Source organism: Podarcis tiliguerta (assembly GCF_965153285.1).
Source record: "Podarcis tiliguerta genome assembly, chromosome: 7".
Classification (NCBI taxonomy): domain Eukaryota; kingdom Metazoa; phylum Chordata; class Lepidosauria; order Squamata; family Lacertidae; genus Podarcis; species Podarcis tiliguerta.
The window spans coordinates 79211474-79238095 of record NC_139540.1 but is presented as its reverse complement, the minus strand read 5'-3'; the positions used below and the strand labels follow the sequence as shown (position 1 = coordinate 79238095).

Here is a 26622-nt window from a genome sequence, read left to right as displayed (position 1 = left end):
AATTAAGACAGAGAGCCAAAAAGCAGCAGCATGTCCAAAGTCTCAGGCACACTCAGAAAGATTTGGGACTCTCCCCTCCCGCCCCGTTTGTTTGTTTTTTTGAAAGGTAAATTACAAACTGCTTTTGCAACATCCCTTAATTTCAAAAGTGGCCTTCACACAAAAAAGTCAATGGGGTATTAGGGCATGCCATTTTAGGGGGGCAAAACTTAATTTTTGCAAATTTCTTCAGTGAAGGGGTCTTAAAATTACATTTTGGGGTGTGAGGAATCCAAATCTGCAGCGATTGCTGTGGTTGGACAACATTGAGTTAGCTTGGGAAGTCTACATTTGATGAAGAAGCACATAAGCTGCTTTCAGAAAACCAAATAATTTCTGTCTTACCTTCTGAAAATGTCGGGTAATGCTAAATAATAAAAATAACAAATGATATTAATATCTAATATTAACTGCAAGTACTTGGCAATCATTTTTAATAATTTCCATGCAATTTTGTATGTAGCTTTTACTTACCAAGCAAAAGTAAATTATATTAATTTAACCAAACTATATTTTGTTTTGTTTTTTAATATTTTTTAATTAAATTTTCTGTTTTACAATTTCAAATAAACATTTTACATCCTTAAGATATCAATGACTTCCTTTCTTCTCTTTCCATGGTTCATTTTTACATATCTTAAATCCCTGCATACTTTACAAAAACTATACCAATTGGTTTATACTTTACAAAAACTATACCAATCGGTTTTCCATTATTGCAATCATCAAAACTTTAATGCTGAATTCATTTTAATGCTGCCAGTGTTTTCAGCTGTACACTGTTGAATTCATTTTAATGCTGCCAGTGTTAAAATGAATTAAAATACAGTGGTGCCTCGCAAGACAAAATTAATTTGTTCTGCGTGTTTTTTCGTCTTGTGAATTTTTCGTCTTGCGAAGCACGGTTTCCCATAGGAAATGCATTGATGGTTTCCCATAGGAATGCATTGACGGTTTTAAGAAAAAGGCGCAAGACGTTTTTGTCTTGCGAAGCAAGCCCATAGGGAAATTCGTCTTGCGAAGCAACTCAAAAAACAAAAAACTCTTTCGTCTTGCGAGTTTTTCGTCTTGCGAGCATTCGTCTTGCGAGGTACCACTGTACGGTATTTTCCATATATTCGATAAACGTTTTCCAATCTTTTTTAAACGTATGTTCTTCTTTTTCTCTTATTCTTATATGTTAAGTCTGCAAGTCATGCATATTCTGTCAGCTTAACCAAACTATATTTTGAATTCGCCAGTCATGTTACAACTTCTTAGCACTCCTCATTTTTGGAGTTTGAAAGTTGAAAAATTCAACACACAAGTGAGCAGAACTAGTTGCCTAGTTATTTCTCGCTATCAATCCAGGCTTCCGATGAATTGAATTCTAGTCCATGAAAGCTTATGCCACAATAAATTTTATGATTCTTTAAGGTGCTACAAAACTCTTTGTTGTTTACGGAGGAGAAAGTTATTTGTATTTTCCTTTGTTTTGTTTTATATTATGCCAAAACTAAATGTTGCAACTAATGGGCACAATTCACCTGCAAGTTTTGCTATGCAAGCACCATTAAATTGAATGGGCGCTGTTCAGTTGTGGTTGCACAGAATTTCCCAATTTATTCTGCCCAACAAATAAAATGTTGTGTGTGCATATGTGCGTGTATGTAAAAACAATAAAAACTGAAAATGAAATTTAGGGACCCTTGCAATTAACTCACTTCCTTTCCTTCCCCAAAGATCTTGCTGGGTGAGCAAATCCTTACAATCAATTTATACAAATTGAACATCCCCCCCCCTTCTACTTAAAAACTAGTCCTTAATTAACTGAATTCCAGAGCTTTCTGCTTCCTTAAATGTAAGGCTGAGCTTATTTCATTTGACAGTTTATTCCAGAGAAAATTAAAACAATAGAAGCTCCCTACTTTCATTCCCTTTTAGATTAGTATTTTACAATATACACTCCGTTCCTTTACTTTTTGAAGGCCATAACGGAATTTCATTTTAATTACCTGAACTAAAAGGTTTCAAGCCCATCAGATTGCTTTTCAAGGTATTAGCCGATCCCCTAACCAATTACTCACTTTCTCCTTTACTTATTGCAAATGTGACCTTTCGTTTGAGTTTGATTGCAAGTTTCCTGCTGAGGGTGTGTAACTATCTCTGTGTCTAAGTATGGCTATTGTCTTCTCATGTGATGACTGCGGTTAATTTTAATACACTTTGATGGCCGGAGAACAAATAAGTGTCTGTGACAATGTGCAGAGACATTTGAAGGAGGATAAGCTACCACTTTAATGAGTGGGGATCAGCAAGCTAAGAGGCCTGCTAGTGACAAACCCAAAGACCCGCTGCAACTCAGACAAAGAGGAATGTTGGCCTATCTGCAGGTAATAAGAAACTTCCACACCAAAAGCAAAAAAGAAGACAAACAAGAGGGGTGGAGATATATATATCGATATATGCACTGTTAACGGGAAAATCCGAAGGCTCCCTTGGACAAAAAAACAAAGACACCAACCAGGATTACTTGGAGCAAAACAGCAGCCTGTAGGCTTGGCCTTTATTGATCTGTTGCAACAGGGTGCTCCCCTCACCTACAGGAGAGAGGAGGGACCTATAAAAATGGTGTGCAAGGCCTTATAAAGACCTTTCAAATTGCCACCCTGTAGATCAAGACCACCCCCAGAAACATCATACACACAGAAGGGGTGTAACCTAAGACCACCCCTCAGATACATCACTCCTACACCACAGAAAAGGCGGTCTAAAACAGAAATTTTAATATTGTTTTTCTCCTGTTGTTGTTTATCTCCTGTCTGGCAGGTTACTTGAATGGATTTCCTGGGTAGCCTGGCTAGTCTTTTGTAATTATAAATACTTAATTCCTGGGCCATGTCACAGGCTCACACCCTATTCAAACACAGACATACCCTTAAGACAGGATTTGTGAAGGAAAAGACAATGGGGAGGCTTTTCCATTTTGACCTTGCAGAGAAAAGATTTGGTCAGTTTAGGAATCAAAATGGTTCCAGGTTGGCCTTCCTGTGCTGATCTATGTATGTGCTTGGTTGGTACCCTTATGAACATTACCATATATCTAACACCATAAAATTCCTATCACAGCAGTCATCAATTCACATCAACTAGGGGTGGAGCATCCTCAGCTGTCCAGATGTTGGTGAACTACATATGCCATCATCCCTGACTGCTATGCCTTCTGGCTCAGGCTGATAGGAATTGGCATCCCCAACATACACAAAAGGTTCCAATCAATCAATCTGTCAATCAAGCTTTATTGGCATACAGAGAAGACGAATGGAAACACAGAACTGGCATCTGTTCACAGGAGGAGACACCGCGAAACAAAGCCACACAGGCCTAATAAGGTTCCAAAAAAATACCGCTCAAGTCTGAGGGTGACGTGATTTCATGGCGTCGCTCAGATATTCTGCTACTTTCTCCGTGCTATCAATGCCTGCAGCTATTCAGTAAAAAGGAAACCCTGCAGGAGGCAGAACAATTTAACCTCTCCTTCAGCATGAGGCTCAAACATTTGTCGCAGGTTACTGCATAAAATGGACAGTAGAGCAAGGCGTGAGCAATGGTCTCGACCTGTCCTGCGCTGCAGGGACAATACTGCTCTGAATATGGACACTTCAAGAACGAAAGGTTGAAATGAGGCTTTCCCCAGCTTTTTCCAAAAGCAAAACCATTTGATGTAGAATCTTCATTCATTTCCTTTCACTTTATTCATTGATTAAAACCCTTTGGTTTTAATTAATCTATGTGGGGGTTTTTGTTGTTGTTTTTGTTGCCTTGGGCAAGATAATCAGCTAACAATAACTTGCTGCCTATTATTGTTGTTGTTGTTGTTGTTGTTGTTGTTGTTGTTGTATGTTGGGAGAGGCTGCTGGACTAGGTGGGTCTTTCAAAGACTCCAACTGGATCACATCTACGTTCTTATGTCAGGGGACAGATCCTGATGATACCTGACCCTTGATAGACATGGGAATACACCTAGGAGGAAATAGACTAGCCTTCTTTGTTTTTTGCCCCTCACCCTGAGATTTTCCTCCTTCTGGAGAGCTGTGTTCCTTAGGCCCAAACCTTAACACTTCAGGCGGAGACCTGGTTATTGCAGCCAGCCATCTGGGGAGCTGAGAGCACAAGTCTCGGCAAGGTGGGAGACGGAAGTTGTTTGGAGTTATTGCACAGACCCACACAAGAGTCAATAGGGCAGCCGGGCCAATTGCAGGCTAGTCTCTGAGCTGAGAATATCACCCAAAAGGGTCAGCAGAGAAGCTGGAACAATCATACAGACTGGCAGCAGGCAGGCAAATGGAGAGGGAAGTGATCAGTCAGGCTGGCAAGCAGCTACACCGAGGGCAGAGATGATACTCTGCAATCCATTTTCGTGGCCACTCTTCCTTCAATACACATTCCCATCAATTGGTGGTCATCACACTTTGTTGTTGTTGTTGTTTAGTCATTTAGTCGTGTCCGACTCTTTGTGACCCCATGGATCAGAGCACGCCAGGCACTCCTGTCTTCCACTGCCTCCTGCAGTTTGGTCAAACTCATGTTGGTAGCTTCGAGAACACTGTCCAACCATCTCGTCCTCTGTCGTCCCCTTCTCTTTGTGCCCTCCATCTTTCCCAACATCAGGGTCTTTTCCAGGGAGTCTTCTCTTCTCATGAGGTGGCCAAAGTATTGGAGCCTCAGCTTCAGGACCTGTCCTTCCAGTGAGCACTCAGGGCTGATTTCCTTAAGAATGGAGAGGTTTGATTTTCTTGCAGTCCATGGGACTCTCAAGAGTCTCCTCCAGCACAATAATTCAAAAGCATCAATTCTTCAGCGATCAGCCTTCTTTATGGTCCAGCTCTCACTTCCATACATCACTACTGGGAAAACCATAGCTTTAACTATACGGACCTTTGTTGGCAAGGTGATGTCTCTCCTTTTTAAGATGCTGTCTAGGTTTGTCATTGCTTTTCTCCCAAGAAGGAGGCGTCTTTTAACTTCGTGACTGCTGTCACCATCTGCAGTGATCATGGAGCCCAAGAAAGTAAAATCTCTCACTGCCTCCATTCCTTCCCCTTCTATTTGCCAGGAGGTGATGGGACCAGTGGCCATGATCTTCGTTTTTTGATGTTGTCAGACATATTAATTCTAAATATAAAATCTGTGCTGCATTTCTTTTTTGACTTTTTTGACTCATGAAACCCAGGGAAAATCTCTTTGCCAATGTCATTGATACATTGCTGAATCTCTAGCGAATCTTATCCGGATTACTTTGTTGCCTAAGGATGTTTTAATCATCAGTTAAGTGCTAAAAATAAGCTTTCACACAGCTTCCTAACTTGAGAAGCTACATTTCTCAGGGGAGGGGGGAATCCATATTTCATATGATTAATAAAATACACTACCTTGAAAATTACAAGCAAGCAAACTCAGTTGAGAATAAGTTTGCTAAGACCCATTTTAGGGTTGCATCTGTCCTGGAGCCACAGCTCAGGGAGGCGAGAACTCAGTGTTGTCAGCAATCTCTCATGTGACATGACAATTTTAAAATCTCATCAACTCGACAAAAATTAAATTGCTCAAAAAGTGTCTGTCACTCCCTTTTTTAATTTTACAGGGTTTCTAAGGGGGTGGAGAGGGGGAGAGAATATGAGTCAATGGAATGTAATTAGTTTAAACCTTATCGTTTCTTATAATGGCACAAAAAATATGAAATTGTAAATCTAACCATGTCTAATAAATTAGTACTGTTACACTGAGATTAGCCTCTCAGGAATCAAACTCAGTTTAGCATGACTAAAGAGGTCCTATCAAATATGAATGCTCTAGCTATCTGTCATCACTTGAGTCCGTCATCTTTGGGAAGTTGCTCATCGCACCAAAGTTATGAACTTAATTGCTCAAGATGATATGTCCATTGTGCTTGTAGTCATGAACATCTAAGTGTACCAGACAGCAATCACATTGCTTTATCATAGGTTCACAGTAGCTTGGGGGGGGCGGACCACTTCCTCGACAGAAAAGTTCTTTGCTTGGTTAGTTCCACCATGTAAAGTTTTTGAGAGGTTCAATCACTTGCACTCCAGAGGCATCCTACTCTAGCTGCAGTTTTCTTGGTGGAAGTAATTTATTCCACCATGAGAACTCTCTCATCTGCTCAAACATGTTATTCCTGGGAGGTTGCACAATGGTTGATGCTAGATGTCATCTGCCAACATTTCCCCCATGAAATCTCTTTCTTATCCCACATGCCACCCCCTTTTTCACTTCCCTTCTCCTACAAGCTTGTTAGCAGGAGTGCAAAACTGCCAACTCCCAATAGCCATCGGTGCCCAAATTATGGTGCCAAGCAATCCACGTAGGTGTTTGAAGAATCCATGATTAATGCATCTCTCCCTCTGTGGTCTCTCCGCTCCTCCACATCGTCTTACTCCATTTAAGTACTGCTGCTTAATATACAGTACTCAAGTTGGAAATGTGCTAGCATCGCAGGCAAAGGTCCAGCACACCACCTGCTTCTCCAGTGAGGAATGGTTGTTTGGGGCGGGTGCACCACCGAGAAAAGGATCCCTATTCTCACTGGCAAGCTCAGATCTTCTGCTCTCCTTACAATCTGGTCAAAATGCTCAGGCACCTACCAAGGTACCAACATCTCAGGTAGACCCCTTGCCAATTTGGGCAGGGGGGGTGGGGAGAGGAGTTAAGCACCTGACCTATTGCAGATGAAGCTGAGTGTGCCCATCCCCTCCCAGCAACAGGACCACAGCTTACCAGGCAAAAACGTTCTTAGCAATGCAAACCTTTAGACCTGTTTTTTTTTGGGGGGGGGGTCTGTTTATATATCTTATTTGTGTATTTTAGGCTGTTTTTATTGTTAATTTTTTCAAGGCGCTTTGAGTTCATTTTGGGGGGGGGAAGCAACTAATAAATAGAAGAAGAGGAGGAGGAGGAGGAGATGAGGAAGAAGAAGAGGAGGAGATGATGATGATGATGATGATGATGATGAAGAAGAAGAAGAAGAAGAAAAAGAAGAGGAAGAAGAAGAGAAGGGGAAGGAGAAGAGGAGGAGGAGTTGAAGAAGAAGAGTAGGAGGAGATGATGATGATGAAGAAAAAGAAGAGGAAGAAGAAGAGGAGGAGAAGGAGAAGAGGAGGAGATGATGAAGAAGAAGAAGAGTAGGAGGAGATGAAGATGAAGAAGAAGAGGCGGAGGAGGAGGAGGAGGAGGAGGAGGAGGAGGAGGAGGAGGAGGAGGAGAAGGAGAAGGAGAAGAAGAAGAAGAAGAAGAAGAGATCTTTATTTGAAATAAAGGGAAGCTGGACATATATACTACATCTCATACAACTCTCCTGAATTTTAAAGACTTTCCCGTGGATAGCGCCCCCATGTTAATTACCAAAAGGTGAAAGCACTGCTTGAATTTTCTATCTCAAGCTCCATATAGTAGGAGTGCCTAACGTTCTGACGTTGTCGGACTGGAGCTTCTATAATCCCATTTCCTGATCACTGGCTGGAGCTGATGGGAGATTGACTCAAACACCTGCAGGGCCACAGGTTAGCCACTCCTGCCACAATGCCTTCAATCAGCCTTGCACAAGTCAGTCTACACTCAATGTGCTTGTGAAAGGACAATTTCGAAGGCTCCTAAACTAACGGCATCAGACCACTTCCGAGTTCTCTAGAATGTTAAAATAAATTGTATTTTGAACTTAGTATAATGTGATGTGCTACTAACATAAATGTATAGTTTGGTCATTTCAAGTTAGGAATATTAAGGATAAGAGCACTTACGTTTATAACTTGGCAAGTGAAGTCAAACTTGGCAAAATTATTTGCCAGGCTCATCTTCTAGCATGAAGTTGTCTCTTCTGCAACGTAGGTGGTACATGAGATTACCAGGATTGGCATTTTCCATAGTGGTGTACTTGCAATTTGAGTCATGGTGTCCAGTGACTTTATGCCCTGCCCCCCCCCCAGTCAATGAAAAGCCACACAGAAGTAAATAAACAACAACAACAACAATTTATTATTTGTACCCTGCCCATCTGGCTGGGTTTCCCCAGCCACTCTGGGCGGCTTCCAACAAAGATTAAAATACAATAAAACATCAGTCATTAAAAACTTCCCTAAACAGGTCTGCCTTCAGATATCTTCTAAATGTCAGGTAGTAGTTTATCTCTTTGACATCTGATGGGAGGGCGTTCCACAGGGCGGGCACCACTACCGAGAAGGTGCTCTGCCTGGTTCCCTGTAACTTGGCTTCTCGCAGTGAGGGAACCACCAGAAGGCCCTTGGCGCTGGACCTCAGTGTCCAGGCTGAACAATGGGGGTGGAGATGCTCCTTCAGGTATACAGGACCAAGGCAGTTTAGGGCTTTAAAGGTCAGCACCAACACTTTGAATTGTGCTCGGAAATGTACTGGGAGCCAATGCAGAATCTCTCAGGACCAATGTTATGTGGTCCTGGCGGCCGCTCCCAGTCACCAGTCTAGCTGCCGCATTCTGGATTAGTTGTAGTTTCCAGGTCACCTTCAAAGGTAGCCCCACGTAGAGCGCATTGCAGTAGTCCAAGCGGGCGATAACTAGAGCATGCACCACTCTGGCAAGACAGTCCGCGGGCAGGTAGGGTCTCAGCCTGCATACCAGATGGAGCTGGTAGACAGCTGCCCTTGACACAGAATTAACCTGCACCTCCATGGACAGCTGTGAGTCCAAAATGACTCCCAGGCTGCGCACCTCATACTTCAGGGGCACAGTTACCCCATTCAGGACCAGGGAGTCCTCCATACCAGCCCACTCCCTGTCCCCCAAGAACAGTACTTCTGTCTTGCCAGGATTCAACCTCAATCCATTAGCTGCCATCCATCCTCCAACCACCTCCACAAGTAGAGTTGTGATTGTACAACTAAAGCTGTGCTGCAATTGTGGCAGGTGACCATTCAGTTGTTTTTAGAACTAGGGTGCCCTCTAGGAGAGAGATAAGCAGCGGCAGCTAGCCATTTCCCACTTGTCAGAGTTGAGCAATAATTCCTGTAGAGGGGAAAAAACCAGGAAAGGAGATCCCTTTGGGACCCATTATGAGATACGTTTCCCTAGTGATTTGCTTCAGGGAATTAAAAACACACACACACAAACCCTCCACTGACCAGAGATCTCCTCTAAAGGCTTTACTACTATGAAAACCTAATACTGAGATTATCATGAGGCTAATTGATTTTTGGGGTGCTGGGGCTGCTAGGGGATAGTACATCTGGTGGGGGACACATGATGCTCCTTCTGAGGTAGTTTCTTTCAGAGCTTCCATATGACCGAGCTGTAATGGCTCTCCTCCTCTTCGTATCTTCGGAATCCATCAACCTCTGTTCCGACTGTGATTAACGACCTAAGACTTTAATGAGGCTTCAGGTACGCTCCCATTACGCAGAGTACCCAAACAGCAGCAGAAGAGCCAGAAATGTATGCTACATTGCTACGTTTATTTCTAACTACGCAGGACAGAAAAGAATATGCGTCTGCTTTCTGTGAGAGACAGAGAAACAACAGGAACAGGAAACCAGTAACATCAACATCCGTCTCCCGTCTCCCATGAGACTTCCAACAATCTGGAATGTCAACAGAGTCTTGTGACTCCAAAAACTGCACAGTGGCATAATAGAAATCTAACAGTTTCTCCACCTTTGGGCTCGACCCTGCACTCAGCTCTCAGCTGTGGCTCCTAGAAGCTATCAGAACGCAACAGCAACCACACCACGGCTTCGACTGACTGATTAAACCAGGTGAAGGTAGCCAATGGGTCTCAAACCCTTAGTGAGTTAGGGACTTCCTCTGCTCACAAAAACAGGTTCTGGCAGATTGAAAGGGCAAGACCAACAGAGGATCCAACATTCAAGAAGTGAGTTTCTGCACGTGGAGGGAAGTGAGGGGCAGATGGGGCTCATCAACCTGGAGAGGAAGCCCATCTAGGAGAAGGAAAACTGTGATCCTAAAACTCTGCTGCCTTGTGGGATAACTTTGGGAGAAGGAAAGGCTAAGTAGACCCTACACAAATCTGGGGTGGAGTCCCTAAGATGGTTGGATGGCCAACTTGGATGTGTGCCACTTTCCAGCAACTCCTGCCATCAAGCAAACATATTGCTCTGCTTTCCTTTGGGCCACATCAGCGAGGCCGAGAGAGGGGTCTCGTTGTCTGGGCAGCTCAGGACCTCCACACACATTGCTCAAGCTTGCATCCCAGGATCACTTAAGTGCTGTTTGAGTTCACCTTTGGAGGCGCACTCCATTGCTGACAAGAAGATTGATTTAATATATAGACAGTACACTGTTCATCTTTTCCTTTCCTAAGCTAGCTTTGAAGCGAGTGAAAAGAAGGCACAGTGAAAGAATTGTCTGTGTTGGCAAATAAAGTCCCTACTCTTTTGTGCTGTGGCACAAAACTGTAGTTGCTGTGACAAAGTTGCATTGAACACAATGGAACTGGAGTTAGTCTAAGGTTACCAGATGTCCCCGTTTCCTGGGGACAGTCCCCGGATTTACAAATCAGTCCCCATACAAAATCCATCGAAATTGAAAAGTGTCCCGACTCATTGAAAAATATCTGGTAACCTTAAGTTAGTTCTTTGCAAAGGCCATTTATACAGATGGTTCTGCCTAAATAATCATTGTAGCTTGCTTCTACCACTGCATTGAATGAGTCTTAGCCATAGTTAACCTTAATGGTGGCAAGCATCTCATCTGTAATTCATCTGCCATAGAACGGCCTGAAAACTGTCATTTGCTAATTAAAAGACGCCCTTAATAGTTACCTGTCTTGAGTTGGAAATGTCCTACTTGTGGAAAACCAACAAGCTTAATGATGCAGGTGGCACTCCTGGCTAAGAAATGCATAAACAGCTTGCTGCAGAATTATTAGCATCAACCTTGCTATGAACAGAACCACTTTCATTCAGTCCTGAGCCAATGTTTGTGTCAAAAGTCTGCATAGTGAGAACGAAACCTATCAGGACCTTCTCATTGAACAGATAAGCAAACGTCTTGAGAGGTGTTTTGAGCATGTCCCCCAAGAACTGTGCAAATGCCCCCAAACCAGGGGGCTTTGTACAGAACGTAAGAGGGGGAAACAGAGCATTTCAAGGGAGCACTCGGAAAGCATACTGAAAATGGAGGGTTTTTCCGGTAAGAGCAAAAGCCATTGACTTAGCTGTATTTCGCATCAGAATCTAGTGGATGAGAGATGATGTTTGTTTTTAAAATGTGCAGTTGGTCCTTCACCATCCGAGGCTTTCAAAATCATAGCCAGCACTTGGAATTAATTCCAAACTGCTAACGACTATAGATGATGCAATATCAAAAATGCTATGTTCCAACTGTTAACACCCTGCCAACCCCATTTTGGACAAACCAAAGTTTCCAAAAAATTATTTAAAAGGCAGCCTCATACATTATAATCGAATGACAAAAGATGCACAAGGTAAGGCATCGCTGTAAAATCTGCTCCAAGTTTCTCCTTCATTGGGAGTTTTTAAAGCAGAGATTGGATGGCTATCTGTCATGGATGCTTTAAGATTCCTGCATTGCAGGGGGTTGGACCAGATAAACATGAAAGTCCCTTCCAGCTCTACACTTCTAGGTGGTCACTAGAGACAACTGGTTCCCCATATTCACAACTCTATCACAACTAGCATCACTTACCCTTATGTTAGCTAAGTGAAGTGCCCTCGGTTTACACACACACTTTCTTGCTTATAGTCACAGGCTACCAGAGTCCAGCCTTTTACCTGAACTTGCCTATTCCGCGTTCTTTCTCACTACGTATTTTTTGGTAACATAATACAGTGGTACCTCGGGTTACATACGCTTCAGGTTACAGTCTGCTAACCCAGAAATATTACCTTGGGTTAAGAACTTTGCTTCAGGATGAGAACAGAAATTGTGCAGCAGCGGCGCGACGGCAGGAGGCCCCATTAGCTAAAGTGGTGCTTCAGGTTAAGAACAAACCTCCAGAACGAATTAAGTACTTAACCTGAGGTACCACTGTATACCAACTTTGAGCACTGAAGCATCTAAATGCAATGCAGCATGCATGTACAGGACACAAATCTACAGTTCCAAGTTTAAATACACGTTCACTACGCATGATCCCAAGAGGCAGAAGAAATATGTAAGGCACACCCTAGTATATTATCTCCCCTGAGCACTAAGTTGTTAACAGTGAAACTTGCTATGTATATTGCCAATATGTTTGTAACAAGGAAAGGACTATTCAGAACACACTGCAATGCAAAATCTGAACTGAGGTCCTTATTGTGATTTACTAATCGTACTAAGATGGAGGAATTTACTCCCAAGTGTTGCGTTGCTGGGGGAATTCCCTTCCCACTAACGATGGTACTTCCCTCGTTTATACAAAGCCAGCTCCCCCTGACACATATACAGCAAGAAGCTAAACTGAACATTGGTTGCTGTGACTGCATGTATCATTCCTAGATTGCAGATGCTGTAACCAGGCAACTGAAATAGTAAGATTTTGGATCGGTGTGGTAAGATTAAGATAAAATTCTTATTTCTGTTATATTGTAGAGAGCGGCAAGGGCTAATCAAGAATGCTGTAAAGTACTCTAAAAAATCTAATTCTATAAAATATTTAAAATCCCCTATGCCTCAAACAAGCAGAGAGCAGCAGAGAATGGACAATAACTGTTTGCAACAACTCTTCTAGAGGAAGGTTATGACCAATATCTCTCTCCCCCCCCCCCCCAAACACAAAGTTACCAATATGCCAACACTGCTTTTTTAAAATATTTGTATACTATACTCATTAGTACAATGGTTTTCAAATTGTGTTCCTATACACCAAAAGAACATTAATAGTTATTCAATAGGATGGTAAACAGATCTCCTCAAAATAGAGCCATCGGGGATTGTTGTTTCTATGCTAAGCCTGACTGGGTGTCTTAAGAAAACTGTGTGTGAACCTATAATGTACCCCAGAATCCTCTACACCCTGCAGGATTTCTGTGGCAGATGAGTAAGAGTTCATTGGTGCCAAAGTCGACAGGAAAGGGCTGTGTGTAGGTTGGAAGTTTAAAGCAGACCTTAACTAGTTTACATTCAAACCACTAGGGGCATCACAAGACGAACAAAAGCTTAAGAATCTCGAATATGCAATTTACAGCACAATCCTAATCATGTTTGTTCAGAAGTCCAACTGAGTGGGGCTTAAGTAAATGGGTTAGGATTGCAGCCTTAATGAACTTGTTCAGATGATAGCAGTGGTCTGTTAGGCCCTGTGGAAACATTTCAAATTCTAAGTGTTATGGGTATCGTTTGTTTCTCTTCCCTTTCCCCAGGGGTCACCTCACCCCTGATAGACAGAAATTGTGTATCTGTGCATGCAAATACACATACTTTACTTTTCCGTGATGCCTGGGTAAAATCCAGTAAAATTATCTTGCATTTATATAATTATACATGAACCCAACACCATCAAGCATGCTATGATTTTATGGTGGTTTTGATAGAACCCTTTGTTAAAAACATTATAAGGTATATATGCTATATGTAGAAAGCTGGGAAAGAACAAAGTATTTTGCGGTATAGTTGTGGGCATTCCATTCTAAGAATAACACTGGATTGGTTTTGTTTTTTAAAAAAGATACCACTCACGACAGTCTTTTAAATATATATTTAATACTATAACATAGTATAATAAAGGCAATTTTCAGTGATGGTGCTGCTGCTTAAACTGGAGTCCACAGTAGCCACATGTTCCCGTTTTTGTATCTTTGTCCTGCAAATGGGGAAATTGAGGGATGGGGTGGAATAAAATTATAATTTTACCTTAGTGCTGTAAATACAGTTCCACATAAAATAGCTCTAGTGCAAACACTTCTATTTAAAACAATTCTGTTCACATACTCCCCGCAATGCAGTTCTACTCTAAAGGTTGGAATTCAGTTCAATCCTATTCATATTGATTCAGAAGTAAGCTTCTAAGCATGTACGGATGCATTTTACAAAATGGATTTCATGAGCAACTCACACATCATTTTAGTTACAAATCTTAATAGCTACTGTCCCTCTCTTCATAATTTGGTGCTTACAAATTCAACAAGTATCTGACTGCCTAATGGGGATGGGTGGGTAAGATTATTCAAATCATCACAATGATGAATAAATACTCCTGAAAGTTTAGCTAAGGAAAGAATCCACCTTCATCTGAAATATACAGTTTTCTATGTAATCTAAAATAATTTTGATTTTCCTCTACAAAGGGGCTGATATGACTGAGGCACAGCTATAACAATTGCCCATCTCAGCCCCCTCAACTATCAATTTCAAAATATTTTTATCTGTTTGCCTACACTTCCTTCTACCCATTTTGAAGAATGCAATTAAACCATAAAAACTGACAAAGGCTTCAGATTAGCAAAGCCTTTCCTTCTTCTATCTTAGGCAGCTAACAAGATATAAGCTATTAAAATGAAGCAATCTACTCAAGAATACATCTGAACTTACTGGCAAGCTGCTTTAATAAGCAATAATTAAAACGAAACAATCAGAAGAGAGATTGACATTAATGGTTGCTGCAACATGGAGAATGAACGAAGGACAGGAAAAGACAATCTTTAGGATACACACATGACTATACCTTGAAAATACCCATAAAAATTGCAACGGAGGGAATCATTAACACTTATCCCTTAAACGAGGCCTGCACAACTGGCGAGCCATAAAACTGAATGCAACCTATCAGCTCTTAATTGTGGCCTGCCCTGTAGTAGGCAATTCTTAACATTATTCCTTCGCAATAGGAATCAAGCGAAGTAGATATACCAAGGATCATTCTAGACTGCCACACCGCTGATGAGATACACTGGTCAGTCTCAGTTGCACACATAACTTCCTCATAATAATAAATAATAATAATAATAATAATGGAAAACAGTGGATGGGATCACAAAGGAAAGGTTAGATTACATTACCAAGTTTATATACACTTTAGGGTGTCCCAGAGCTCCGCCGCCACCATCGCAGGATATCACTCTGGTTTCAACTTCACTCACAGGCTGCTGAGCGATCAAATCGATTGCAAAGCTTTCATTCACCTATTATAGCGAAGGAAAGGTTTTCAGTGCCAGACAGCTCCAACTATACATTTGCTTTAGTGGCATGGGCACACAGGCTGCGGCTTTTGCTACCATAGGTACTGCAAAGTCCTGTGCCTGAAACAATGCAGAACTGATTGGCCGTCTCTTCTTCCTCATCGGTGTATTTATGGCAAGCTGAGAGTTCGTTTTTGAACCTTCTCCTCCTCCCTGCCCTCATGAATATTTTGTGTAACTTTTTAGCCACAATCAGGGCCGCTGCATTATCAGCAGTGTGGTAAGATCCTGGCCGCATCCTAGAAGTAATGATTAAGCCACAAGCTACTTGTTCCATTACTTTAAGCTGCTTTGCAAAGACTTGTCTTAAAAAGCAGAATATAAACATGCAAGTGAATAAATGCACACAGCCAGATTCTGTACTTTAAAACAGATCTGAAATACAAACATAAACAGTGCCAAGACTGAATGGATCTAGTGCCTGCTGAAGATGAAAGTCCAGTGTTCACGTCAACCACTGTATAGTGGAACCTTGGTTCTCGAATTTAATCTGTTCTGGAGTCCGTACGACTCCTGAAACTGTTCAAAAACCAAGACACGGCTTCCGATTGGCTGCAGGAGCTTCCTGCACTCAAGTGGAAGCTGCACCGGACGTTCGGCTTCCGAAAAGCGTTTGCAAACCGAATCACTTACTTTCGGGTTTGCGGCGTTCAGGAGCCGATTTGTTTGGGAACCAAGGTACCACTGTATTACCGCTGCATCTAGTTCATTTGATACAGAATCTTTTCCACCGTGACAACAAATAAGAGGGTATGCTATTATTGTAACAGCCAGGTAAAGTCAAAAGCGCTAAAAGCAGTGACCAAGGGGAGGCTGGCATGCTACTCAGTGCTCACTACATTTTTAAGGAAGTCACCTTAAAAAATGTTGAGCAGCTTTTAGATTCCGTTGCAGCAGAAACGATGTTTGCCCATTTGCACCTGATGCTCCACTCCCACTGCAGTCCACTGCCCCAAATCCCAGGCCTTTCCAACCCAGAGGCTTGCCAGAGGGCTGCAGTTGGGAGGAGGGCATGGGCAATTTCCCTTATGCAGGTGCAACACTAAACATTACCCTATTTTCGTATACAGAATAGACCCCATTTAAACAGGATGCCTAAAATACGAGAAACATGTATCCATGTAGCATTTAATGTAACTGCTTCACACATCAGAATAACACAGCACCTGTCTGGACTGTGGATCTTTGGCTACACTAATACTTCACATATAGCCAAGGAACCCTGCTTTAAAATGGGACACCTATGGGACAAATGTCACACAGGTAAGAGTTTGTGGGTTTGGTTTTGTTTTTTAAAACAGAACATGTTCAATGCTGCATTTAACCGGGCCTTAGTGCAGAAACTGCAAGTTTCAAACACCCAAGCAACATCAGGATGTTTTCCAAAGTTTCCAAGTAAGTTTCAACCCACTCCCACAACCAATAAAAGATTTTAGCTGAGGTATGTGACTTAAGTTCTATAAATCTATTTTAATTTGGTGGAAGTTGAAACAGTCCAAGCTGTTAAGCTGGATTGTTCTTTCACAGCTGAAGTCAATGAACATTGTGTCGGTAAACGTGTAAAAGCACAGAATCAAGGCAAATGCTTCCTAATATGAATTTTACCTCTTTCTGTCGACCAGAAAACCGAGCCCGCCTGTAGTCAGCTTCCTCAAAAACCTGAAATAGGAATATAATAAATACGTAAGGAGAAGACTTAGAATTCTGTGCTCAAGGAATTTGCAGTGTGGTTGAAAAGGGATTAACAATATTTCCAGGAAACGAGATAGGAAGAAAAGACTGTAAACTTTTCCAATATGCAGTTACAGCGGCAAGGATTCTACTGGCCCAGAAATGGAAACAAGAGGAAATGCCGACGATCGAAGACTGGAGATTGAAACTAACAGACTATGCAGAATTGGACAAATTAACTGGGAAAATAAGATATCTTAAGGACCAAAAATTCATCAAAGACTGGGGGAAATTTGTAGAATATCTGAAAAACACATGTGATGTTCAAACAACGTTAGTGGGATTTCAAGAAGCACTGTGAAAGCTGAGATGTATTGTTAAAAAGAAATAAGAGTAGTGGGAGGGAAGATTAATGACAATGCTAAGAAAGGAATGCATAACCAAGAGGCAGAGATAGATGATTGACAGAGAAGCTGAGGGAAGTCCAAAAAAAGAGAGAATTTGTTTGTCAAAGATTGGATAAAATTGTATATTTGTGTTGTAAATCAATAAAAATTATTCAGAAGAAAAAGGATAAACAATAAGGAACAATAAGTATAGAAACAAAGTTTCCATACATTTTGATGTTGTTGGTGACTGTGGGGAGTGTCTAACATTTGCCGGGAAATGAAATATATTCAATACTAGATAGGAGAGATTCTTCACTTATTATTTTCTATGGAATAATGAGCAACATCTAAAGTTGAATGCAGTGGGATTTCCCCTCCTCTCAACAGCCTCCTGTGTGCCCCCAAATCTGCTTCAGATGGAGATTTTGGGGGCGGGGCGAGGGAGGTTTAGAGGAGAAGGGAAATCCATTCTATCAATGGTGTCTGTTCCGCTGTTGGACAATGGATTTCATCCAATAGTGCTGGATTTGGAAGAGTGTTTCAGCTGAATCAATTCTAGTTGATAATGAAAATTTCCATAAAATTAATTATCACTGGCAACTTCCTTCTCATAGATTAAGCCAAATTTACAGCTCAAAACAAGACTTTTTGCTGGCATTTCTCTGCATTGCCTAGAGCATTTTTCCAACTCGCCCACGGACGTTTATCATATCCTTTTGGCTTGCCTGCTTATTAGAGGATTTGGGAAGCTGATTGTTGGCACAAATGAAGAAAATACAGGGTACTGCTTAGCCAATAATTCTAAAGTAATTTTTTAATGCTTTTTGAAGGATCTAGTGTTAGTCCCAAAATTGGGGCCCCTAATGACAGCAAAGGTGGGCATTTCAAGTTATTGGTAAAAGACTTTTGCTACAGCTGTTTTACCTTTACTTGTTAGCCACCTAGAGAATACAGTGGTGCCTCGCAAGATGAAAAGAATCCGTTCCGGGAGTCTTTTCGTCTTGCGGTTTTTTCGTCTTGCGAAGCAAGCCCATTGACGGAGTAGCGCTATTAGCGCTATTGGCTAAAAAAGGGCTAAAAACGGCTTTTTAAGGGGGGGGGGGATTAGCGGTTTTGCTGCTAAAATGCTTTTAGCAGCTTAGCGATTCAGAATAAGGGGTTTTGGAGCAAAAAAAAATATCAAATTTTTTCGTCAATTTTCGTCTTGCGAAGCAAGCCCATAGGGAAATTCGTCTTGCGAAGCGCCTCTGCAGACGGAAAACCCTTTCGTCTTGCGGGTTTTCCGTCTTGCGAGGCATTTGTCTTGCGGGGCACCACTGTATTGCAAACTGGAGTGGCATAAATAAAAAAGGTTAAAGTACAACTGATGCAATCTAAACAAAATAAATAAAATAAAACATTTTTTTTAAAAAATCCATCCAGTAGCACCTTAGAGACCAACTAACTAAGTTAATCTAATCAAAGTTAAGCACCTCTGACTTCCCAATCGAAATGTTCAAGCATTTGCAAAAAAAGGGAATCATGCCAGTCCATAAGAAAAACTCTTAAATCCAGAGCTCAGCAAAGTGGATGCAAGCAACTGTGTTAATTTTACCACTGCACAATATGAGGCTTTCAAATGTTTTAACACTTAAAGGCATGATCAAGATAGTTATAAACAAAATACATTTTATAAAATAGATACAGCAGCAATTAGAACAAAAACAAGAGAGGAAAGCCTAGGCCACAGGGGAAATTCATGCCATAAGCTCCTGCAGGAACCAACAACTTGAGAGAGAGAGAGAGAGAGAGAGAGAGAGAGAGAGAGAGAGAGATCTCCGCCTTTTTTGGCTTCTGTATCTTTTATTTTATTTGTCATTATTAATTAAATTTACGAACTGCTCAATGTCCGAAGGTCTCAAGGCAGTTTACAGAATAAAAAATACAAAATGAAAACACGAAACACCTATCAAAAAATCAAAATGAAACAAAATCCCAATGACCCCTGCCCACAAACACAGATAAAATGCCAGATTGTTCAAGCTCTGGTTGAAAAGGAATGCTTTCGCCTGCAATGAAGGCGCCAGGTGAGCCTCTCTGGGGAGAGCATCCCGCATGCAGGGAGCCACTACAGAAAAGGCTCTTTTTGTTTGGGGAGAGGCAGCCATTGAAGTACTGCATTTCCTGAGCCACTTAAAGCACTTTTACAGGTCAAAATCAGCGCCGCTTCTTGTTTTGATACCGTGAACCTCCCCGAGGCCTTCGGATGAAGAGCAGTATACCATTTATACCAGATGGGCAGGGTATAAATAAATTATTATTGCTATTATACGCAAAACCAACGAATACTTAAAATGAATAAAAGCTTATTTTAAAGTTAATAATAGGGACACATTTCGCCCTTTTAAAAAATAGTTACGTTCATGATATCTTTGAGAGCAATGAAAATAGTAAATCTCCAAATTGCTGAATGATTAGTTGTTTGAATTTTTAAATATTATATGATCACATAAATAAATCAAAACTTTAATATATTTAACCACCCGCCCTGTGGAACGCCCTCCCACCAGATGTCAAAGAGAAAAACAACTACCAGACTTTTAGAAAACATCTGAAGGCAGCCCTGTTTAGGGAAGCTTTTAATGTTTGATGGATTACTGAATTTTAATCTTTTGTTGGAAGCCGCCCAGAGTGGCTGGGGAAGCCCAGTCAAAATGGGCGGGGTATAAATAAATTATTATTACTATTATTATTATTATTATTATTATTATTATTATTAAATAATTAAGTTTATTCAGAGCCTCTTTGGAACGAGAAGGCAGGGACTGGGGGCTTATAAATGCTGTTGCTGCACCAGCAGAGCACCCACTGCAAGGGAGCCGAGTGGAGCCTCCAGGCTCAGAGGCACTCTATCTGAACCCTCACCTGTCCCGTGTGCGTCACTTTCTCGCCGGTCGGGGACGTCCCCGCGCCGTAGCTTCTCCCAAAGGCGGGTCGCAGGGAGGGGAGAGCCGCGACGCCCCTCGCCAAAGCCAAGCCCGCCCGGGACGCTCCTCCCAAGGACATAGACAGACCCGCCATTTCGGCGACGCCCCTCCTCCTCCTCCGCCTCACGCACAGAGCGCGCACTGCGCACGCGCAGCCTGCGGAGAACGGACAGCGGCGCGCTGCCGCCAGGCGAAACCAAAGCCACGCCCCCTGGAGGCTCGCGAGCGTCTGACGTAACACCCCTGCGCGAGGCGGAGGGAAACGTAAGGACGTAAAGGGGGGGAAAGCGGGCGGGGAGAGAAGGAGTCACGTGCGCCTTCGTCATTTTCGTCCTCTTCCCGGAAGGTCAGAGGCCGGCGGCGTCGCTCTTCGTCCGGTACGTAGTGCGGACCGTCTCCGCCCCCGGGTAAAGGGTTCTTGGATAGCAGGGTGGAGTGTTAGCTTTTACGGTGAATGAAGCTTTAATATTTTTTTTACCCGGCCTGACTGAAACCGGAGGCTCCGGTTCGCGCATGCGCTGTGGGCTTCCAAGGCGCTGAAGGAGAACGGGAGCTCTGCGCGTGCGCGGCAGGTTCGCAGGGGCGGGGTTAGGGCGCTGGAGGCTACGCATGCGCGGGAAGGGGCTTGTTTACTCTCCCCTTTCGTTATCGCGCGGTGATGTCCAGCTAGTTTGGACTCCCAAGTGGTTGCTGGGTCGCCCTTTTTCCAAGGTAGATGCAAAGCGACGAGTGAGGTTTGCAGCTCTACCCTAGGGGAGGAAGAACCTTTGGCTTCATTTCCTTCCCCTTTGGGGATGCACAGCGTTGCTGCAATACTACCTGCAGTGGGGTCAAAGTTGGTGGTTCGAGCCCACCCAGGGACGGCTGCGGGCAGGATTCCTGTATTGCAGGGGGTTGGACAAGACCACCCCTGGGGGGTCCCTTCCAACTCTACTATTCTATGACATGTAATCCTATTTACATTTAATGATAATAATAATAAATTATTTATACCCCACCCTCCCCAGCCAAGACCAGGCTCAGGGTGGCTAACAACCAATAATAAAAACAAGTTGATTAAAATACAACATTGAAACATTAGGATGCAGCCTCTTCACAGGAGGAGAAAGGAAAAAGAAAGAGGGGGAGGGAATCAAATTGATTCTAAGCCAAAGGCCAGATGGAACAACTCTGTCTTACAGGCCCTGTGGAAAGAAATCAGATCCTGCAGGGCCCTGGTCTCATGAGACAGAGCGTTCCACCAGGCCGGAGCCAGTGTTGAGAAGGCCCTGGCTCTCAAAGGTAAAGGACCCCTGGACTGTACCAGTGGCAACACTGGCCTGTGATGGTTCATAGGTAAAGCTAAAGGGACCCCTGACCATTAGGTCCAGTCGTGACTGACTCTGGGGTTGAGGTGCTCATCTCGCTTTATTGGCCGAGGTAGCTGGCGTATAGCTTCTGGGTCACGTGGCCAGCATGACAAAGCCACTTCTGGCGAACCAGAGCAGTGCACGGAAACACCGTTTACCTTCCCATTGGAGCAGTACCTATTTATCTACTTGCACTTTGACGTGCTTTCGAACTGCTAGGTGGGCAGGAGCTGGGACTGAGCAACGGGAGCTCACCCTGTCACGGGGATTCGAACCGCCAACCTTCTGATCGGCAAGTCCTAGGCTCTGTGGTTTAACCCACAGCGCCACCCGTGTCCCAGCCCTGGCTCTGGTTGAGGCTAATCTAATTTCCTTAGGGCCCGGGACCTCTAGGGTGTTGCTATATATGGACCTTAAGGTCCTTTCTTCAAAAGTAAACCACGTTGAGACTTTACTCCCAGGCAAGAATGCAAAGGACTTGGATTGCATCTTTTAGTTGATGGATGTGTTGTTGATGTTTTAATTCTTCCCTTTTCCTAAGCTTGGGCACAATGGCCTCCTTGCTCTTGCGGAATGTGATGGCTGCTTCGGTGACTTCTGCCAGGTTCCTGAGCTGCGGCACAGCCTCCCGCCTATTCTCCTCCTGGCTGGTGGGACGCTCAAAGACTGCCAGCCCATTGCAGACCTTACCTGCCGCCAGACCATGTCTCCTGCCCTTTCTCACCAGTTGCCCACCCCTCAGCTTGCAGCCAGTCGCTGGCATAAAGTGCAAGGCAGTCCTCAGAAGGCGTTGCAAGGACTGTTTCATTGTCCGCAGGCGCGGCCATTTGTATGTGTACTGTAAAACGCATCCGAGGCACAAGCAGAGAAAGTTGTAAGACTACTAGCGGATGGAAGAAATTTGTGAGCACAAGTCTTCACTGGACAATTCTGATTATCCTGCATACAAAAAACACTGTCCTTTATGGGAAACCTGGTCCAATTGTAAGCCATAGCGGTTTTAAGCCAACCAGCTTTGATGAATAAAATCACTTAAAAGTGTTGCTTACTTCAAAAACTGTTTCAAAATTATAGTATAATTATAATTAAACTGTGTCAAAGATGTCTTAGTTCAACAAACTATAAAGTAGTTACCATCCTATATTAAAGTTAAGTCTTATTGATCACAGTGATGCTTATTTCAAGAATTCAGTACATCCTAACAAAGGTCACAAATCAGACAAAGCTAGGAGAGTTTTCACTTGGTGTTTTTTTTTAATCTACCCCATCAAAATCAGCCATGGCAGGATTATAATCTCACATTCTGCTTTCTGTTTCTCTCTTAAAAATAATGTATCTGTGGTTAGAACAGGGATGACAGCTGACCACACAGTCAATCTGGGCATGCACTTTAAATTGTGGCCATGGGCTCAGCCGGTGAAAGCAAGTAAACCAGCCATCATACCAGCAGATGTCACAAATGCCCAAGAGTCAGAGCTACCAGTCTGTTTCATTTGCCTTTCCCCCATATCTGAGTGCATGTCTCCTCAGAATTAATCTCCATTATATCTACTTAGAATTACTTTCCATTATGTTTAATCAGGCTTTGGGAAGTGTGTACAGGATTACAACCTCAGTTGTTTTTGACACCTAATGGTCTAAAAAGGGAGCAGTTCTCTGGAACTGTGTCAAAGACTTTAGTGTCTGGAGTCCGTTCTTGTCATAAGCAACCAAGATTGTGGCAATCAACAACTTGATCTAACTAATTTATATAAAGTCAAGCTAGATCTTGTTTCTCTTGACTACTTTAACCTGGCTATTCTGCTTCATATGGCTGAAAGTTAACGTTGCTCTATAAATGCAATGAGGCTGATACACAGAAAAATGTCTAGCAAGGTACAATATATCATAAGATTATTATTTTTATGTAATGACCTATTGAAATATCTAAATACATGTTGAGATTGTACAAATAACTTCTGTGATGCTTAAACTTGTAATCCCTGTTGGAAATATTTGTTTCTTTGTGTAGTAAAGGTGGTCACTTTTAAAGCGGGGGGCGCCTAGCCTGTGGCACTCTAGGTTTCTATTTTCCCACCAGCCAGCATGGTCAATGGTCAGGGATAATGGCGCTTCTAATTCAACAAGCGATAGTGGGAAACACAAGTTTTCCAGGTACCAGAGTATTTACAGTGGATATAAGGCACGATAGAGACTACGCATCCCTGGATTTCTTGCAGCCGGGGACACCATTGTGAACATGGTCAGCATTCCAAGCCCAAGTTGCTCTGGGAGAAGGGAGTTTTCTGGGTGCCTCACACCCATGTGCCCTGGAAAACCACACACCAAGCATAATTAGTGCCAGGAAAGGATCAGTATCTAAAATGCAATATTCTGACCACCAAGTAAATGGAAAGGTATGGTTCAATGATTCATAGGCATGCTGGTATTGAGTTCATTGTACTCACTGGGAGTCTGAAATCTGGGACTATGACCGGCAGGTGGGGTAGGGGAGAGAATAATTCTCTGGGGTTTTGTGTGTGTAAAAAACAGCTTGAGACACTGGAACAGAAACTGTCCAAAGCTATTTTAGCTTTCAGTTTTGCAGCTAGTGCTTTAAAAACAGTAATATAAATCATTATACAGTGGTACCTCGGGTTACAGACACTTCAGGTTACAGATGCTTCAGGTTGCAGACTCTGCTAACCCAGAAACAGTACCTCAGGTTAAGAACTTTACCTCAGGATGAGAACAGAAATTGTGTGGCGGCAGCAGGAGGCCCCATTAGCTAAAGTGGTACCTCAGGTTAAGAACAGTTTCAGGTTAAGCACGGACCTCCAGAACGAATAAAGTTCTTAACCCGAGGTACCACTGCAATGTTATGTATTGCAAACTTGAAACAAATAGATAGTCTTTCTTGGCCTGTGTAGTATAATTATGCAGAAACTCAGATAAAATAGGTGGTTAAGAAAGGAAGGAAAGAAAGAAAGCTTTTTCCTCCTCCAACTTTCTGCCCTTCAACAGGTGGGTATGTAACTAGGTCAACTGAAAGAATCTTGCAGCTTATGTATATTAATGAGTATAAGGCTTAGACTGCAGCAGAGTGCATAAGAAACACCGCTCTAGTTGCTGAAGTAAGGACAATGTCTTTTTAATAATGACAGGTGAGGGGAAAATCTGTCTGAACCTTACTGCTTGGGGAGCTCTGTCTGACTGGATCAGCGGGGGATACACTGAGGTTAGCTAACTGACAGATGACGTCTTTCTAGACACCTGGCCCCAGCCATTGCTATGCATTGCAAAGTGTTTAGTTCCTTCCCTTTGTTTAGCATGTTAAAATCAAGCAGGGCTAGAAAGATAATTTCTAGGGAGGGTATGCATGCCTTTTGCACAATGCTTTTTAGATGCATGTAGAAGTAGTCTTGTTGCTCAGTGATGGAAAATACAATTGCTCCAACATGGATGTGCATCCGATGGCTGGGCTCAGGTTGTAGTCAGAAGATAAATGGTGCAAAACCTTACTAAAGCTACCCAAGTCTACATCTGATCAGTGCTAGCAGGGAAGAATGACTGGCGCTCTCATATATGCCCAGTGGAGGAAAGATAGCATATAAATGGATTAATATTCTACATACACACACACACAAATGGAGACCTACATCTAGGGCCACAGGCTTTTGCAGGTGACTAGTTGCCCCCATCTGTGGCAAGATCCAAACCAATTTTTCTCAAAGTATTGTTTTATAAAGAAGTGGGATGGAGGACAGCAGGCAAAGTAAGAAACATTTTTTAAAAATGCATCTCACGTACACTTGAATAGGGTATCCAAATTAGTCTTCAAATCTCCCATCTTCAGCTGCAGCTCTACCTATAGCTCAGTAATGATTCATCCTCTGTTCATTTGTAAAACTTGGGGGGTTTCTTGCCAAATGGGCTTCTGCTGCATAACCTGCAGTTATTCATGGCAGACTCGAGGTGTTTTAGCATAATACATTGATGCTTCATGGAAAAAACTATAACGGCGAAACTAAGCTACACTGTGCCACTAATGCAACAGATTTTTAAAGAAAAGCTTGCTGCATTTAAACTGGTATAAAGATGATATGTCTGTAGGTTAGATGTACCTGTGCACCAAACAGTTCAACATAACTTAGAGCAGTTTCACCAAACTGTTGCCCTCCAGAAGTTTTGGATGAGCCCCATCCAGCCATGTTGCGGGTAGCTTGTGTGTGCAAAGCATTTAAAATGCTCAAAATATGGTGATAATGATTAAGAAGACTACAATTTGAAAAATAATTCAATGCCAGTCCCTGATATCTTTGCCCAAGACCTTGAAGAAGTGTTACCAATGGTCTGACTCAGTTCAAAGCTGTTTATTGTATCCCTATAACTGCATACAGTGGCGTAGCGTGGGGGGTGCAGGAGGGGCCGGCCGCACCGGGCGCAACATCTGGGGGTTAGGGTTAGGGGGCGCAAATCCACAGGTTAGGGGGTGCAAATCCACGGGTTAGGGGGCGCAAATTACTTGCCTTGCCCCGGGTGCTGACATCCCACGCTACGCCACTGACTGCATATTCCTTTTCTATTTTATAAATTTATCCCCAGTAGAAAGTGGGGGGGGGGGGGGGAGGAAGTGGAGAGGGAGAATTGGAGGGGGGAAAGACCAAAACTCATAAGAAGGAAACAAGCTGTGGAAATGCCTTGTCTGCTGTGTTCCATTTGGAAAGAGACAAAATACTTTCATAAATGCTGAGTCATATGATTGTTCCACAGTTGTTGAAATTAGGGCTGCAGTGCTATGCACACTTCCTCTGGTGTAACTCTGAACAAACACGTGTAAAATCACGTTGTTAGGGAGTCTGTTGCACGTGTTTTTTGAGTGCAAGTTTATAATTGGGCCCCAAGTAAAAGTAATGGTGACACACTTTGCCGAAAGATGAATAGTGGTGGCAAGAATTAATGATGAATGACTTTGCCCCATAGAGCCATTTTAAGGAAGTTTAATTAGCTATTAAATATATTAAATAACCTAGTTTTCAGTGATAGTTAATTTTTCCTAGTTCT

At 42.7% G+C, this 26622-nt stretch overlaps 1 protein-coding gene across 1 annotated transcript; it reads right to left on the bottom strand.

Annotated features, from left to right (window-relative positions):
* Positions 1–13709: 13709 nt before the first annotated feature.
* NDUFS6 (NADH:ubiquinone oxidoreductase subunit S6) lies at positions 13710–20373 on the bottom strand. The gene is made up of 4 exons (XM_083448864.1): positions 20169–20373; positions 16810–16863; positions 15025–15147; positions 13710–13829 (listed from the first exon to the last, which is right to left on the bottom strand). The coding sequence occupies exons 1-4, from the start codon at positions 20322–20324 to the stop codon at positions 13761–13763; spliced, it is 402 nt and encodes a 133-aa protein (XP_083304990.1). The 5' UTR covers positions 20325–20373; the 3' UTR covers positions 13710–13760.
* Positions 20374–26622: the final 6249 nt, after the last annotated feature.